The following is an 18,270-nucleotide window of genomic DNA, read 5'->3' as shown; positions in this document are numbered from 1 at the left end:
AATTTTACCAACACAGCTGTTTGACCCGGTGACATCATGTTTTGCATATTTTTGCATTTTAATGAGTTAGTCATTTAAAAGGTTACAAAGAAACCATAACTCATAAGTAATTAAATTATTTAGCAGAAGAAGTATGAGAAGATCTTCTGACATAGGTCACTGTGGGAAGGGGAATTCATAGCTGTACTCAGTTGCACCTGTTTGTTAAGAGGTAGATGTGTTTAAAAGATTTTCCCTTCGATTATGAAATGGTTTTATTTGTTAAAATATCTGGATGTATATACAATGTGCATGTACACACAAACACACACACACACACACATTCCTAAGAGGTACACTTTCCTTGTGATGGAGTAAGTTTAAATAATACTCGTAACACAAACCACAAACACAGCTTAGTATTTATGATTACTATCCTTGAAAGTCTAGCTAGATTGGCTTTAGAAATATTTTATAATGCTTTTTTCTTTTTTTTTTGCTTTTCATATTCCTCTTCCTATTGAAGAATAACATGGCTTCATGTAGAAATTTTAGGAATTTGTACTTAATTATGATTTGGAATTTTCTACTGAGTGGAAATATCTTAAAATGAAAGGTGACCATAAGTATAGCACTGTACCTAGCATAGTGCTTGGTAGATAGTAGCTGCTTATTAAATACTTGTGTAAAATCAGTGTTTAAAGAACGATTGACTCAGTGAATACTTGGGATCTTTCATTATGTCCTCATGCTTGCAAGTGGACTTCGGAAACACAAGCAAAGCACTGATATATTCTTGAAAAAACAACAAAAATATTTTACACATGCTATTTTAATTGAGGGAATAGAAGAGAAAGGTGACATATTTTAAGATAAAATGATTTATGTACCGCAGTTCGTAAGCAGGTTTTAAGAGTAACTTAAAAACAATATGTTTGTATTGTATATGATTGGGTAAGAGTGATATTTTGAAAGACCATGTGCCTACCATCTATAGCTACAGTATTTACACAATTTTATAATGCTAATAAGTTAAGAGAACATTTAATTCTTTAAACCATAAAGGCATAGCTAGCATGCAGAACATACATTTCATAAGATAAATTTGTCCATTCAAGTCGGCTTGGGAACATGTAATAAAGGAGGTGTGTCCATAGGGTTCCCTGTATCCACTTAGGCATTTTGATCTGTCACTGACTGGGCAACAGTTGTAACTTGTTACTTCTTTTAGTTTAATGTATGTTTGTGTTTTTTTATTAGAATGAGAAGCAAAGAATATAAAATATTTCATAATGCTGTAGTATTAAATCATATTTCTGCCATTTATAATGAATGGTAAATGTTTTTATAATGCTATTGTACATTTATGGAATGCTTTGATAAATAAGATATTGAAGATTAGAAAAGAAATTTGTGATATTTAAGCAACATTACGTTCTAAAGCCTAGGAAAAGTTAGAAACAGAGCAGGTGATAATGTGAGTAAGTGCAAAGTAAATGTTTTAAAATAAATAGCACTTGGTTGACCTGATGTCAGAACCGGAGACAAGGGTGTGTGTTTGTCAATATATCCTTCATGTTTTACAGACTCCTAAGGGAACAAGGGAAGATACAATTTCACCTTTTCTGTGCCAAAACATTTTAATTATATCTTCTTCCAGCTACAGCGGTTCAGTAACCAAGGAGCTGACATTGATGCATGTGTTGATAAAGCTGCAAACATTCAAAATGAGATTAACAAAGATTTTGAGCAAAGGGTGACAGCTAATTTTGCACAGTATTCTGCATCTAATTCAGGCCAGCGTAATAATAGAATATTTTATAACTGTTTTGTTATTCAAAAGGACTTTTATGATGCATTTGTGTTTGTGGATATCTTTGTAGCATACTCAAAAATTATCCTATGGCTTAAAACTATTTGCATCTGTGTTATAATGCTGAAACAATATTAAAGGGAAAAAAACCCTCTTATAATAAGTTTTTTTTGTAATTGTACTTTATCCTTTGGAACTCTTTGCATTTACCTTAATTTATCCCGGTACACTAGCTAGGGAAGGTATAGAGATGACAAACATATATTTTCTAATATTGCTTAGTGTGCACTAATACAATGACCAAGAAAAGTTATATTCAACTTATTTAATTAATGAAACTGTAGTTTCTTTATGTTCTTGAGCTTCTTTGAGCACATTTCAGTGTATTTCTTTTCTCTTCTATTCTCTACTTGAAAGCAGCAGACAGTCTTCTTTCACTTTTCTTTTTGTTTGTGAAATTTTCTTTTCTTTTTTTTTTTTATCCACTCTCTTCTCCATCTGCTTTCACTTTTGTTTGCTTGGGCCGTCTCTCATCCCAACTTGATAATGAGGAATGCAGTGTGACCCTGACCTCTATCAGCCCATGCATGACCTTCTGACTCTACCATATAACCTTTGACCTTCTCTTTGACAGGTTGATTAATTACCCTGTGTTATGATTTATGAGTAAGTGCTATGTAAAAATAATAGACAACAGGTGGTCCTCCGAAAACTTTTTGTGGCATGTTTTCTTTTACTGACTAACTTGATGAGCTATTTGAAGTTGGAAACTTATTGGGTAATCTGTGTTGGTTCACATTATGGTATTTTTATACCGTGGAACACAACATTAGAATTTAGGGAACTACAAGTCAAAGCATGGTCATGACAGACATTTTACAAAATATTAGCAGGGTGCTGTTACCTAAATGCAGTTGGGAAGAAGCACAAAACAGAGTCAAGTGACATTTCAGGCGTTTCAGTCCCAGGTCACGTCTTGAGAAAATTGCTGAAATAATGGAGGGGGCATTTTTCAAGCAGAGCTGCAGCTCCAACAGCTATGTTTACTTTAACGCTTCACTAGTGACTTCTGATTGGTTGTCATGACCTCATCTCACTGTTGCACCTAGGATGTTGCAACAGTGACATATACATACCCTTCTTGAGAAAAAGATGAGAAGAAACACAACATACATCTTTCAGAAAAGATGAATGGACAGTAGTAGATGTAGTTTATAGATAAGACACTTTGGGTTTCATTTCCCTTGAGGATGGGCACCTATCTTCTTTCAAACCAAGCAGATAGAATGCTGAACGTGAAAAATGTGATTGATAAATCTGTGTAAAATGATCTCTTACGGAGCCTTGCCTGAAGACCAAAACAGATAGTTCCGTAGGTCAAAGGATTCTACTCTGGCCCCTGACCTCTTTGGTCACATGTGGCTTGGCAGTATTGGCAGGTTAATATGTAGAGCTGAGTACTTTCAGCTGATTTTTTATGTAGCCAACCACAAGAGATTTGAAAAGATGTAGAATTTGCTCCTATTTTCCGATTTCCTTATAATTGGTAATTAATAGGCAAATTAACTTAGATAAATCTTCAGTTTTGGCAAGGTTTCATTGGGGTCAAAAGTACATTCTGTTTCTGGCCAGGCATTTTAAAATTTTATCTATTTGTAGAATCTTCTCCATAAGTACATTTCTGTACTGATTTAATTTCTTAAGCAAGATTTCCTCTTTGGTTCTTTGTGTTTCGCATCACCTCTCTGTTCTAGACCCCGACCTAAGCCATCATTTGTTGATTGAATGATAAATGAACTATTATTTATTAGGAAGTGCATCTATAGACTTCAAAGTAAAGGAGGCCCAGAGGCCTGTGTATTCTGTTTAAATCACAGCAAGCACTGTGATGAATAAAATGCTACGTCAAGCAGTAAAATTTGGGGAGTTTCTGATTAAGATCCCATGGTTTATACCTTATAAACACAGGTTTAATAATGAAACTATAGTTATAGCTACAAAAGGGTAGAAAATAGGATGAGGTAAATTAAAGAGCTAAAGCTTACTTTTACCAATATCTGTCCTCTTGATCACCTTGATCTTCTATTAGACTGTGTGATCAAACATAAGAGTTAATTAACAACTTTATGTATGTTTTGTCTCTTGAAATGTTGGATATTGGAATTGATTTGGGTGAATCATTACAAAAGATGCCAGAAGTTTTATTTATTTAGTTGTAGAATGTTAGATAATCAGTTTGATCACTTTATCTTGGTAAAGATAACAGAACTTTCCATGTACATTTGAAATGACCAAAATTTTCATCTTAGGAGAAATTTAGCATGCTTAAGGAATAATTAAATTAAAAATACTTCAATATAAAATGTTTAATGTTCTAAGCATTAATTATGGAGATCTCCTTTGGAGTGGCAGTGCACAGTTCTTTTATGATATTATATTTGACACCTGGTTTTATAGAGTAGTTTTATAAAACTTTATGGGTACATTTGTTAAAGGTTAAACTAGGATCTCTTCTTACTTATTTCTGTGTGTACTGATTGAGTTACTTGGGATAGAAAGAATTGATTTTTAAAATGGTGTTTATTCTCTTTTTTTAAGATATAAATTGATATCATTCTATTTAAAACAGTTAAATTTAACTGCTGGTTTGTGGTCTGCTTTGTTTACTCTGACTATTTACTTTGACTCCTTAGTTTACATATGTTAATGTTAACATGGAAAAACTCTTTGTAGCTTTATTATGTAAAAGGATTTTTTGGACAATGTTTACACGTGGCAGAGAAAAAGAGGAACAGATGAAGTTTTACTACATATCTTTAGGTGGGATAGTTAACTTTATTTTGTTGCTCCAGCTTTCTCCTACTCATAAAATGGTTATGAATGGTCTCTGTGAATATTGCATTAATTATCAGGAAAATTTTATTTGAAAAATGTAAGTTTTTTACAGAATGGTAATTGAATTTGCAACAGAGACATTTATTAAAATTAGCTCTCATTTCCACAAAAAATGTTCCTGAATATTTTTGATTGTTATTCCATTAATTAAATTTGCAGATGAAATATCTAAATGATAAAATATTTTCTGAATAAATCAAATGTTTAAAGAAAAGCATTCATTGTTGAAATTTATATGATAAAAAATTATTTAATTGATTTATATAGTCATGATTTAAAAATAGAATCATTTTTCATCTGTTGATGCCTTGGTGAAAAATTGACATCATGTCTTTATAAAATTGGAGAAATGAGTCATGTAATTTTCAGTTACATAATCGATAACTTAGAGAAATACTACTACTTTGATGATTTATGTGTTTCTGATTTTTATACTTATTTAGATGGGACATATCAAATTTCATAGTTCATTTAAAATCAAGTAGGCACAATAATTTCTCAATCTATGATTTGCAAAAATTAAAGTAAAAACTTCTGCTCAAATAAATCTGGCATTATGCAAATATTATTTCTAGTGATTAAATTATAAACTAGGGTGATAGCTTTCTCATTTTTGGTGACTATAAATTTTGTCTAAAGAATTTACCTTTATTTGGAGTTTATTCATTGTGCAAAGATGATGTTCATGTTTTATCAATTTATTAAAGTCCCACTTTGTTACCTTGAGTTTGAAATTTTTCATATTATCATTAAAATGTAATATATCACTATTTTCATCTCTAAGAACTCTAAGATTCTGTTTTGGTCTTTCTAACCCTAACTCTTGTAAGTATGAAAGGCTTTGTGTGTGTGTGTGTGTGTGTGTGTGTGTGTGTGTGTGTAAAGTTCAGTTCACTCAAGAAGGCAGGGAAGAAACATGACAGGAGACCACTTACTCACGGTACAGAATCTAGTAAGGAGGCAATTTTCTTTTTGGCCTATGGTGACCTTTTTTGACTATGTTCCTTACACCAGAGGCAGTGTACTGAATGCCTCTATTTCAGCCTGTTTAGCAGAGTGCAACAGTGTTCTTTAACTTACTTTTGGTGGGAGGAGAAGTTATAGCTGAAATTTGAGAAGGGCGTGAAAAGTTGTAAGAGGCACAAGGAAGAGGGGTAGGAACTTCCTTCAAATGTGATTTTAATAACTAGTCAAGTGTGTCCAACTGTAGAAAATCACCGAGTGACAATATGTCTACCTGACAGTGATCACAATGAATTACAAGACTTTTGAATAGCTATACAGATTAGAATAAAGCAGAACCAAATAAAATATCTTTTGTTGGTAAAACTTTGACTTGCCAGCTAAGAAACTTAAAAAAAACGATCTTGTCTTGTGTTTTGTTAATGAACATTTAAATTAAAAAATTTGTGAAGTGTTTTATAAGCCTTTCATGAACAAGGTATGAAAGGTTTTATTTAAACACATATTGAGGAATATGTGGTATTTTGTTTATCAGTTTGGTATATATTATTATGTAGTTTTCATATGTGTATCTTAATTAACAGCCCTATCACTAAAATCAAAACTTCAGTGATCTTGAAAATCTCCAAACCATATCATGGTTTTAGACAATAATATCAACTGATTGGGGGGAAACTGAAACAATCCCAATGAAGTTTGTATGTAGTTTGTGAAATCAACTATTAGAAAAGCCAACAATGTGTAGCAATGTAGCATATTTAAAAATAAGGACAATTGAGTCTTAATATTGGCTTGTATTACTGCTCTCAGTTTTTTTTTAAATTATCATATGTTTGGTTTGGCAAAAAACAATTAAATTTAAACTTGATGTAGAAGATTCTACACTTACAGTTTTGGGAAAAGTATGTACTTTTTTTTTTTTTAGTAAGGATGAGAATTTTTTAAGCTTTATTTTTAAGAGCTCTTATTTTTTAAACATAATATAACACATGTTTTAAGTATGACCTTACAAGATTTTACCAGACAAAATAGGGGCACCCACAGTACAGAATTGAATAGAAAAGACAAGATATAAATAGCTTCAAAAATTTGTGTGGCTTGTCAGTGGTAATTGTTTATCCTTCTCTATTTTCTCATGGTTAGATTATTCCATCAGTTACAATATAAATGCCAAAAGTTTCTTTAATTATAACTATAGAAAGGTTTGCCTTGCTAGAATTAAGTCAGACAGGAAAACATGTTTTTAAAACTTTAAAAAAAGTATAATAGCTCAATAAGCTGTATTTTAAATTCTGGAACTTGTTTCCTGGTACTAGTTCTTAATAAAGAGAAATTTTTATGGTAGTTGAAAAATAAATTTCAGGATTAAAAACTTGGTTCCATACATTACAGTAAGACATTATTTTGTTTTGTGATTTGTGTGCCTTCCTGAAAGAAGAGAGGTGAAAAAACTCCAATATGCATAGGTAGACATTCTGTGTTCCTGATAATAAAGACATGTAAATCTGTAGGCTGTTTACTCCTCTTTAATTGCTTATTCTTTTTTTAAGTTCAAACAAATAAAAAATACTATTAAAGTGCAGTTGGAAAGGAACAGAAATCCAGCAAAATGTGGTTGGAACTGTAAACTTCAATTTCAAAGAGGTTATTTTCTCAAAATATGTATTATAAATATTAACGTGGTTTGAAAGTGTACTTGCTATTTGATAATTTATTTGAATCATTTTGGGGGTTCTGGGAGATCTAGTACTTTTTTAATTTAAGCTTTATTATTTTAATGTGTTACAATTATGTCTTTTGGATCTTATAGACAGTCTATGCTTATTTCTATACACAATACATAATTTTAAATCACTTTCTGTTGGAGAAATTAAAACTATATTATAAAGGAATATTTTAGTGAATATGTAACTATATTAAATCACTGAGATTTTAAGAACGTTTTTATGAATTGTAATGATTTCTAATATTAAATTATGCTGCCTTTTTTGCTTTCAAAACAGGAAGGATATGGAGTAATAGTACTGAATCCCAATGAAAACTATATCGAAGTAGAAAAGCCGAAGATACATGTACAATCATCTTCTGATAGTTCAGATGAACCAGCAGAAAAACGGGAAAGAAAAGATAAAGTCTCTAAAGAAACAAAGAAGCGACGTGATTTCTACGAGAAGTATCGTAACCCCCAAAGGGAAAAAGAAATGATGCAGTTGTATATCAGAGTAAGTAATAAGCAAGATCATTACTTTCCTTCATTATTTCCTTTTCCTTTTTTTTTAAACCACAACAGCAACTAACATTTATTGAAAATCTTCCATATGTTCAGACCTGTTCTAAGCAATTTTACATTCCTTTTCTTTATTTATAATTTATTTTCTTAAATTACTTTATTTTTTTAAGTGTTAATTTTTAAAGATTTATTTCCCAAGGGTGTTATTTGAAATGTTTTCTGTTTTTTATTCAAAGTAACAAAACACATTCTTATTTCAGTGTGATATTTTATTTAAGTCTCAAAATCAATTAATAATGCACTGTACAAACATCAGTCTTCGTCTTGGGTGGTTATAGTTTTAATGCATTGTTTTCCTATGAGCAACCATCCATCCACAGTTTCTCAGCCTAACTTCTGAAGGCTGATGGAGGGAGGAAGAGTAATTAATATCTTAATAAATATTTAAGCTAGAATAGTTTAGGAATAGTGTAATGAGGGAACTCTGTCCTTTGCTCTTTTCTTATCCAGTGAACCTTTGCACTTTGTAATGCTAGCCGCATGGGATCGTTATAGCAGTGCTGCCCAAGGAATTCTAATTCTATAGGGGGCACAAACAATTTTATTTGCCCTTTGACACATTCTGCTTGATATACCACTGTGCATTATATATATGTGACAGATTCATGCAATTTTCAAAGCCCTTATTATGGGTGCTAGAAATATAATTTAATAGTACAGTATGTCCAAAATGCTATTGGGTAAGTAAAATAGTAAATTGATATGTTCTTCAAAAGTGAGCAATTCAGAACATTTAAATATAGACAATTTAACATTTTATAAATTATACTGTGAGATAGTAATAAAGTTTCAGATTATTCAACTTGAGCTATTTTTACATTTACTTTAAAATTCATTAATAAAATATTTCATACCACCTTTGAGGCAAAATATGTAGCTTTATAAGTTATTTTCTTTATTTTACTTCTAGTTCATGGCATAATCGCTATACTTTTGGGAATTGTACTCCAAACATTCAACACATTTGATTATAGGTCAGTCTGTTGAGTAAGGACAGTTAAGCAGCATATCAATTCTCAGGACCTCCCAAAATATATCCAGATCAAGACTACCTAAAGCGTGTCATACAATGAATCAAGCAAAAGTTAGGCAGATTACAATATTTAAATTTCTGAAAAGCATCTCACTATTTAATATATTGTTTGAGAAACAAAAACAATGATTAGATTTGGAATTCATAAGTAGCTTGTTCATGTAGTTATATTACTGCCTTTCTTTGCCATGACTGCATCAGGGTCCTGATGTCACCTTCTTCTCTATTGGCTGTCCTGAGCTTCCTAATTAATATGATCCAGTCTGTCAACCACCATCTTAAGATAGAATTAAAAAAAAAATTCCCCCTTATATCTGGATTCCAAAAATGAATTGTGTAAGTTTTTGAAATATACAAATCACTCGCAATATTCAGTTTTCTATGTAAAATGCAAACAAAAAGTGATTTTGCGTATTAAGTTTTTTACTTCTTAAACAGTTTCTTTTATTTGCCTATGATATGTACAGATTAATCATCTATTTCTGACATCTGTCTTTTAAATTTTATTTCTCTTCTATTTTCTCTTTATCATGTCACTATTGCTTTAATTTTTCTCTTTTGTTCTCTTGTATGTGTGCATTTTCTTTATTCTTTTTTCACGTCTGTTTTGTTTATTTCTGCATCTATTTTTTTCTTGTACCAAGGGAAAAAAATATTTTTATGTCGCTTCATTAAGATCTACGTTTCCCTTTGTCTTTTTTTCTTTGTTTTATCTCTTCTACACCTGCTATTTTTACTTCTTATCATGTCTTTTTGCCTCTTTCTTTCTTGTCCCATTTCACTCGTCTAGGTTTTCATTGAAAACACTAAGAGACAAAAATAGACTCATGTAGATAACACAGCTTTATACATGATAATCTTAGTTATGAATGTTATTTTTCTTAATAAACACCCTTTCTCTTAAAATCTTCCAGAATTGTGCAAAATAGCAGAGCTAAGCTGACACTCTTCAAACATACTTCTAGATAGTAAGGCATGATGATCCTGTAGTGGGAAAGAGAATAATGGTTCATCTTGTGTCAGGTGCCTTAATCCTTAGGTAATTTTGATCCACTCAAGAAGTGACTTCTAGTACTCTCCTTTCCTCTACATATCTCCAAATATGTATTTGTAATTTTCAGACACAGAGCATGTATGTGATGAGGATGAATTAACTTTTATTTATATACTTCTTAACCATTTACATTTTGAAATCAATCATCTATTCTTTGCAACAACCCCATGAGCCAGGTAAATCAAATAATTTCACCCTTATTTTATAGTTAAAGAAACTGATGCATAGATGGTACATTTTTGTCTAGGATCACATAACTGCTAAATGATGGAACTAAGTGTTAAAACTAGTGCTTCTGATTACTGTAGATTCTTGCTCTCTTTCCTCTTTACCACATTGTTCTAACTGGTTGAAAATAAAATATGTATCTGAAATATGAAAATTAAACCAATTATAATAAAAGCATGATATGATACAGTAAACTACGTTTGATGATTATATAGATTTTTGACCAGTTATCATTTAATGGACACTAGTAAATGTCAGTAAACAATTTATTTATAGTATGTTTATAATATATAAATAATAATGTTAACACATTGACCAGGGGATTTTTGCAAAAACTAATGCCTGTGGCCGCAATACATCTCCAGTCAAAAATGTGTTAAAAAATTTAATATGATCAGTAATACTGATCACATTTTACAGATGAGGAGACTAAGAGTCAATACTTAGTAAATTTCCTGAGGTCACATAGCTCTTAACGTAAGGTCCATGGGGCAGGGACTTAGTCTGTTTTTTTTCATTGCTGTAACCCAGAGCCTAGAACAGAAACATAATAATAAATATTTGTAGAACAGAGCCTTCATAATAATTTTTTATTTGATAAATAAGATGGTAGAGTCAGGATTAAAACCCCAAACTACTACTGCTTTTTCTAATATGTCTTGCATTATTAAAGTATACTACTTGATCTTCTGTGAGGAAACATTCAAAGAAACCAAAACGAAGAAAAATTACATTGTTGATCCCCTACCCAATCCAGTAACTGAGAAGACATTCTGAAAATTAATGATAAAAAATCGGTTTGGGGCTTCCCTGGTGGCGCAGTGGTTGAGAGTCCGCCTGCCGATGCAGGGGACACGGGTTCGTGCTCCAGTCCGGGAAGATCCCACATGCCGCGGAGCGGCTGGGCCCGTGAGCCATGACCGCTGAGCTTGCGCGTCCGGAGCCTGTGTTCTGCAACGGGAGAGGCCACAACAGTGAGAGGCCCGCGTACCGCAAAAAAAAAAAATCGGTTTGTCATGATTTATTTGATACCTTGATTGACCTATACATTTTCATCTGAATATATAAAAGTGAGATACCCTAGTTTCTTTTTTAGCTATGTCATCATGATGCTAAAATTATGGATGAAAATGGAAATATTTATGCCAACCTATTGCTATTTCTGTTTTACACACTTGCTCATAAGAGTACAGCCAGGCTATTGTACTTGCTCTACCCTGTATACACTTTGTGCTTTATGGGATCTGTAACTTTGCTTTTCTGTTCTTTCCCTTAATTCAGATTCTATCCATGTTGTAGTGCCCAGCTGAAATCCCACTCATCCACACCCATCATATTCAGCGACCTCTCCTTACTAACACTGTTGGGAGTTGTCATGATTAGTTAACTTGTATGGAATTTATCATGTTCTATCTTGAGCTATCTCTTCTGTCTCATAATATTATTATCTATCTTTCATGCCTTTCCACTATAGCCCTACAATCCTTTGAGCATGCTTTATAGATTTTGGAATTGCATATCAATCCTCATGAATAAGCAGATAGGAGCCAGTTTTTACAGTAGTACAGTGCATACTGCACAAAAGTCAGGAACTGATGCTACATCTACTCACTAGGATCCAATCCCCTGGAAGGAGACCAAAGCAAAAAGACTAGGCCTTAGTCTAGAGATACCTAGATAATGTGACTTGCAGCATAGGAATGAGGGTTATTCTGGTATCAAACTGCAGCATAAGAGGACAAATATTCAGACTAAGGAAGAAGATCAGTAAAAGAACTTTATAGTATGTAGGTGGAATATGGGCAAAAGTGATTTGATGCTGATCTATGTAATATTGTGTTAGAATTGCTTGAATATATCTTCCCTAAGAAACTTAGTTGTGGGCTGTAGTGATAGGAAGTAAAGTAGAGGGATTAGACTTAGAACGTTAAAAAAAATAAAACTACTAGAAGTGGAGGGGGAAGGGAGATCATATGGCCACAGAAGGAAAATTCCAAATATGGAGGAGACATTTAGAGAATAGGAATCTTGGCAGAGCCTGGCATTACACATTGAAGATACTCAAATATTTATGGATTGATTGCTTGTTGACATCCATCAAAAAACTTATTCCTTAACACGCAAGATATTTGGTGTCTAGTTTTCTGACTGATTTTTTTCAGCATTCATGTGAATTTTTGCAATTGTTCAGAAACAGCTAGCTCTGATAAACTGAAGCTTTCTTTTAAAAAAATCTGTTTTTGGTGCTCTGACTTGGACTATGTCCAAAATATTGCTGAAGGCTAATAAATATCCTTTCTTCTCCTCTGTACCTCTTCTTTTCCGTGCAGATGCCACTGGAAGTCATTTCTATCTAGTGATTTAGCAACCAAATTCAACTCACTTATATTTCACTCAATGATTGTTTAATCTCTGAAACCATTTTATTTTCCTAGAATATTCAAGTATTTGACTTTTCTTTCTCTGGCATCCAGTAAATAGCCAAAATCTCCTGTGAAATTTTTGCAAATACCTAGTATACACCAGCAGAAATAAAGTAGAATCCAGGCCTAAAACTTTAAGATTAGCAAAGTATAGTTTTATTTTACTTACTAAATGAGTCTAAATAGATGTGACTAACTATTGGATTATGTAGCACATTTCTGATGCATTAGGAGCAGAGCTTGAGAGATCAAAATACTTCGTCTTTCATGTGGCAACTTTCCTTAACTATGAAATAATGTACTTTCTGGCATATATTATGGCTTATTAAGGGGATTGATTTGGTCTAGGCAATAAACATCATGTCAGACATGCCTGGCAGGAAAACCTGCTTAATATGTTTTGTAATAAGATGGAACTTTTTGTTCTCGGAAACATCTGCCAACTGAATTCAAGAGTGCAGACAGAAAATGTCATCAATTTAGTGGTAATCCTATAAATTTAGTTTCTTTTTGAGCAACACACATCAAGACACACAAAATTCCCAGTGTTAATCACCACTGGTATAGTACTTTGTAAAACGATGAAACAAAAACATTTTATTTTTATATAATGTGTTAATTAATTCATAATGAATTTTAATATTTCAACTGATAAAATTTTAACAAGCATCTTGCCAACAGATCATTTTTTAAAGCATCTGTTTTTTAATGTGTTGGATTGAGAACTGAGTCAAATGGCTAAATATGTACATATATTCTTTTTAAAAACATATTTCAACCCCCATAATAATAGATACACTATGTTTTTCCCCTTAGACCACCAGGGGCTGCTGCTGTTCATATTGAATTTTGTTTTCCTCAGAAACTGAAGACACCAATCACACTATATTTTTTCTTTCTTCCTTTTTTTTCCTTAGCCCAAAATCTTTTAAAATATAACTAGAAAGAAAAAATGAATAGACTTAGCTAGTAACTGAACAATCAATATAAGAATGTATTATTTTAAACATTTTCTATATTCTAAGACATCTACCTTTTTCCAAATAAACTTAAAACCTGTAGTCATTGAAGGCAGATTGTGATAATAACTCTTTTTATTTCCTATTTTTAGTGCCTGTATAACATTTAGAATCATATCCTTTGCAGAGAGATAGTGTGGAGATGAGATTAGAAGTGCAAAGTCAGATAGACCTGAGCTTGAATCTCAGCTCTTCCACTTAATATAGCGTCACCTCAAACAAGTTAACTTCCTTATGCCTCAGTTTTTTTGTCTGAAAAATGGAATGATAATAATATATATAAAGTGAACATAGTATCTGACACATAGAAGTCTTGGGAATTCTGGGCCAATAAATACCATCCTGTCTTCTCTCAAGTTCAGAATCAATTGAGAAAGAATCCGATTTCAAAATCCCCTTGCAACTTTTGGTACCTTGCACCAAAATAATACCCCTGTCTTACCCTCCTGGGTTTGAAACCCAGTGAACACTATAGCATAGGAATCAGACAGAAGGAGATCAAAACATCAGCTTTGCTAATTGATGTAGTTCAGCTGGAAAATGTGGCTTAGATCTGTGGCTAAGTTCAGACTTCCTAGTGTATTTCCCCCTGAAATGAATTTTCACCTTTCCTCCAAACATCCAGTGTGCCTTTAACATGGTAGAAAGCAAGCTGGAATGCATCCTTCCTGCAGCAGATCATTGTTATTAGTACTTGCATTTTCTAAGAACTCAATACAGTAATATTAAAATATAATCATTAAGTGTTCACTAAAGCATACGTTAGTTTCTTCATTTTAAGGTTTTCATTTAAAAGAGAAGCTCTGATCAAACCTAATTACAGAGAAGGTTTCCATAAAATTGTAAAGCTTTGAAAGGGCCATAATTCTATTTCAAATCATCAGAAATTAATCTTTGTATTTTCATGTTTCATGTTACCAAAGCCTAGTAAACACAGTAGATTTTTTAATAAATATTTGATGAATGCATATTTGAATAAATGCTTGCTAACATGAACCTACAAAGCAAAAGAGACAGACCCTTCACTATATAAATCTACCCTTTTATATTGACTAGCGTGAGGTTGAAAGAACTGTGAGACTATGTATATTATGTCTAAACAACTCTAACACTCAGAAAATTAGTGTATTGTTCTCTAAATTCAACTAACAGCCATTTTTAAGTCTACCAAGCATTCTTTGGATGTGGTTAAAAACAAGTCAAAATGAAGAATTAGAAATAAGTAAAATAGTTAGATATTTAGATTTATAACAGAAATTACAGAAAAGACCAAAGCTCTGCATTTAGGGGTTTAGATTGGCCACTGACAAATTTTAGTGGGGGGATTCTGCCATAAATATAAGGTAGTGGAAAGAATAAGAACTTTAGGATCAAAAAGGTGCATGCTGTGTAACCTTAATTCTCTCGCTTACAAGCTGTGACTTTAGGCAAGTCACCTCTCCTCTCTGAGTTTCAGTTTCTTCATCTGTAAAATAGGGATATTCATAGCTATTAGGCTGTTGTATGGAATGAATGAGGTAAATTAATGTGTATGAAAACAGCCAGTGGGATACCTACTATTCAGTATATCCCCTTTCCTTTCTTCTCCCTCCTTATTCCATTTCCCTTAGGAAATATGGAGAGAATTACGGCCAGATGACATCTCTCCCAATTAGTTTACATTCAGTGCTTCTCAAACCTTTTGGTCTCAGGACCCTTTTTCAAATGCTTAAACATTATTAAGGTCACTAAAGGGTTTTTGTTATATGGGTTACATCTACTGATATTTTCCATAAAAAGAATTAAACCTGAGAAATTTTTAAATATTTATTTTAAAATAACTAATAAACCTATTATATGATGACATAAATAACATATTTTTATGAGAAATAAGTATATTTTCCAAAACAAAAAACACATAGTGAGATGTGTGACATTTTTAAAAAGTCTCTTTAATGTTTGGCTTAATAAAAGACAGCTGAATTCCTACATTCATCTTGTGATATATTGTCTTTATTGACATTTATGAAGAAAATTTGGCTTCACACAAATATGCATTTGTATAAAGAAGGAGTGTTGGGCTTCCCTGGTGGCGCAGTGGTTGAGAGTCCGCCTGCCGATGCAGGGGACACGGGTTTGTGCCCCGGTCCGGGAAGGTCCCACATGCCGCGGAGCGGCTGGGCCCGTGAGCCATGGCCGCTGAGCCTGCGCGTCCGGAGCCTGTGCTCCACAACGGGAGAGGCCACAACGGTCAGAGGCCCGCACACTGCAAAAAAAAAAAAAAAGTCCGCTCACGGGCCCAGCCGCTCCGCGGCATGTGGGATCTTCCCGGACCGGGGCACGAACCCGTGTCCCCTGCATCGGCAGGTGGACTCTCAACCACTGCGCCACCAAGGGAAGCCCCTAAAAGGTTTTTCAGATAATTATATATATTCTTCTTCGATGCTATACCAACATTCAACAAAAGGTAATCGTTTCTTAAGGATTAGTTGCTGTGTGAATCTAAAACACATCAGTGAGAATTGCATACTCTGTTTTATGGAAATCCATTGGTCTTTGTTGTACTTTGAATGGATCTTTTACCCATGAATGACTTTATAACATCTTGTATTGGTCATTTGGAAAATATTGTTTCACTGAGCTATACAGATCTTCCAAATGTTGACATATTTTATTATGTAGTATCAAAAATTCCTATCTATTACTGTTGCTACCAATCTCATCCACAAAGCTTTTAAGAATTGAAAAACTATCAAGCTTATCAAGGAGTGTACAAGTTGCCCAAAATTTTAATTTTATCAAGAAAGCTCAATTTTTATCATTAGCGACAAATATTGTCAGTTGTTTTCCTTAAACTGTCAGGCTTTGTTCATTTTCAAGAAAATGGCTTCCAAATGCCCAAATCTGAATCATAGTTTGTTTCTCAGTCTTACAAGTAAAGATGGTGTTCCATTAAAAAAGTGGCTGCTTTAGCTCACAACTCAATTAATTGTACAACTAGTTTTTCTCCAGACAACCATCATAACATAATTTGGTTTGCAGGTGCTTTATGCGTTCCTTCTATTCATCACTCAGAATATTAAACAGACATATGCTCAGGGGTTGAGATTTAATAAAAGTAGTTTTTCTGCTTCATCAACATCTTTAAGCAAACTTTCTTTCTTTTCCCCTGAGTATATGGTAGTGAATAATACAATGACTACTAGAGTTTAGAACCGCTACAGTGATCTGTGCTAATTCACAACAGTTTTATTCTCCATTGTTTTCAGCTGTTAATGCAAATGCCAACACAGTGAAAAAGACAAATAATGTCTTATTATTATTATGCAGACCCCCTGAAAGGGTCTCTGGAAACCCCAGATGTTTGCTGACCACATTTCTAGAACCATTGGTCTACATCTCTTTTCTGGAGTAAGCGTAGAATCAACAAAAGCAAGCAGTTTAGATTAGGATAAGAACCATTTTTTTTTCAGTTCTTGTTTTAGTCAGTATAAAACTAGAACAATATGAGCAGCTATATAACCTGAAATAGAGAAACTAGAACAGAGTAGGACTGGTTTATTAAGGCATTTGGTGCTATCCAGTTTGAACTTTTCTCATCTGGACTCAGTGAGCATTATGTCTAGACTGCTTCACCTGTTCTCTGCCCCGTGCCATCCCCCTTCATTGAAACTAACATGTCAAGTCCACAGTGACCAGGTCAGTGGAATTTGAGGATTTAGAATTTGTTTTCTACTGCTCTTCCCCAAAAATAAAAGACCCTGGAGAATCACATGCCCATTTTGGGTTTTAGCAACTATAGCTTTCATTCCCTTCTTTTCCCTAAAATGAGTGGCCTCTTGCTTCCCAGGAAAGCTTAAATATTTATCCCTGCTATCCAGCTGGGGTCTATTTTATTACCATATTCTACTTGTTCTTTACTGGTGCTATCTCTCTGTTACTGGTGCTGTCTTCCTGTTTTATGTTTTCTTTACTTTGCATTAGAATGATTCTAGAGTAGTTAAGAACTGGGTTTCTGGTGTTTGGCAACGTGTGTACTGGATTTTGCAAATAGTATTCACTCAGTAAATATTAGTTAGAGTTATTGTATGTAATATCGTTGATTTACAGTCCACTTGCACCTGTCATTGACTCTCTTTCCATTTGTGAAGCCATGCTCATCTTAGCTCTTCAAATTGGGTTCCTCTTATTTCTTGTCTAAGAAAACATTTGACAGTAACTGTCTAAAATACAATTGGATTCACCATGCTTCTATTTGGCTTTGATCATGAATCACTTTGGTCATGTTCACAACTTCCACCCCCTTCTTGGGAAAAGGGGGCAATTTAAGACCCTCTGACCCCAACTCCTTCCCCCCTTGTGCATCCATTTGTATAGTTAGAAGTAGCTGTCATCATTTGTTTGTTCGTGTAATCCTCATAATTGTCTTATGTATTACCCTGACTTTACGGATCCTTAAATGAGACTCAGAAATGTAAATAGACTTACTCATAGTTACATATCTAATAAGAGTAACTAAACCAAGGTTTGAGCCCAAGTCTGTCTGACTGCAAAGCCTCTGTTTTTCCCACTATACTACATTGCCAATAATGAA

The 18,270-nt window shown here is 33.3% G+C and overlaps 1 protein-coding gene across 10 annotated transcripts in view; it reads left to right on the top strand.

The window, feature by feature from the left end:
* Positions 1-18,270, top strand: part of ARB2A (ARB2 cotranscriptional regulator A) — a 427,541-nt gene that overhangs the window by 164,640 nt on the left and 244,631 nt on the right. For all 10 annotated transcript variants that reach the window (XR_016392455.1, XM_089908385.1, XM_022592751.3 and 7 more), the window contains one exon: positions 7,654-7,872. Coding sequence is in view for 9 of the 10 variants with exons in the window: in XM_089908385.1 (XP_089764511.1) it covers positions 7,654-7,872 (219 nt within the window). In the remaining variant the exon portion in view is untranslated. The remainder of the gene's footprint in view (positions 1-7,653; positions 7,873-18,270) is intronic.

Source organism: Delphinapterus leucas, chromosome 3, assembly GCF_059928025.1.
Source record: "Delphinapterus leucas isolate spDelLeu-1000000601 "Yukka" chromosome 3, BTC_Dleu_Yukka2, whole genome shotgun sequence".
NCBI lineage: Eukaryota > Metazoa > Chordata > Mammalia > Artiodactyla > Monodontidae > Delphinapterus > Delphinapterus leucas.
Note: the sequence above shows the minus strand (reverse complement) of the source record. Positions and strands in the feature narration are given on the sequence as shown.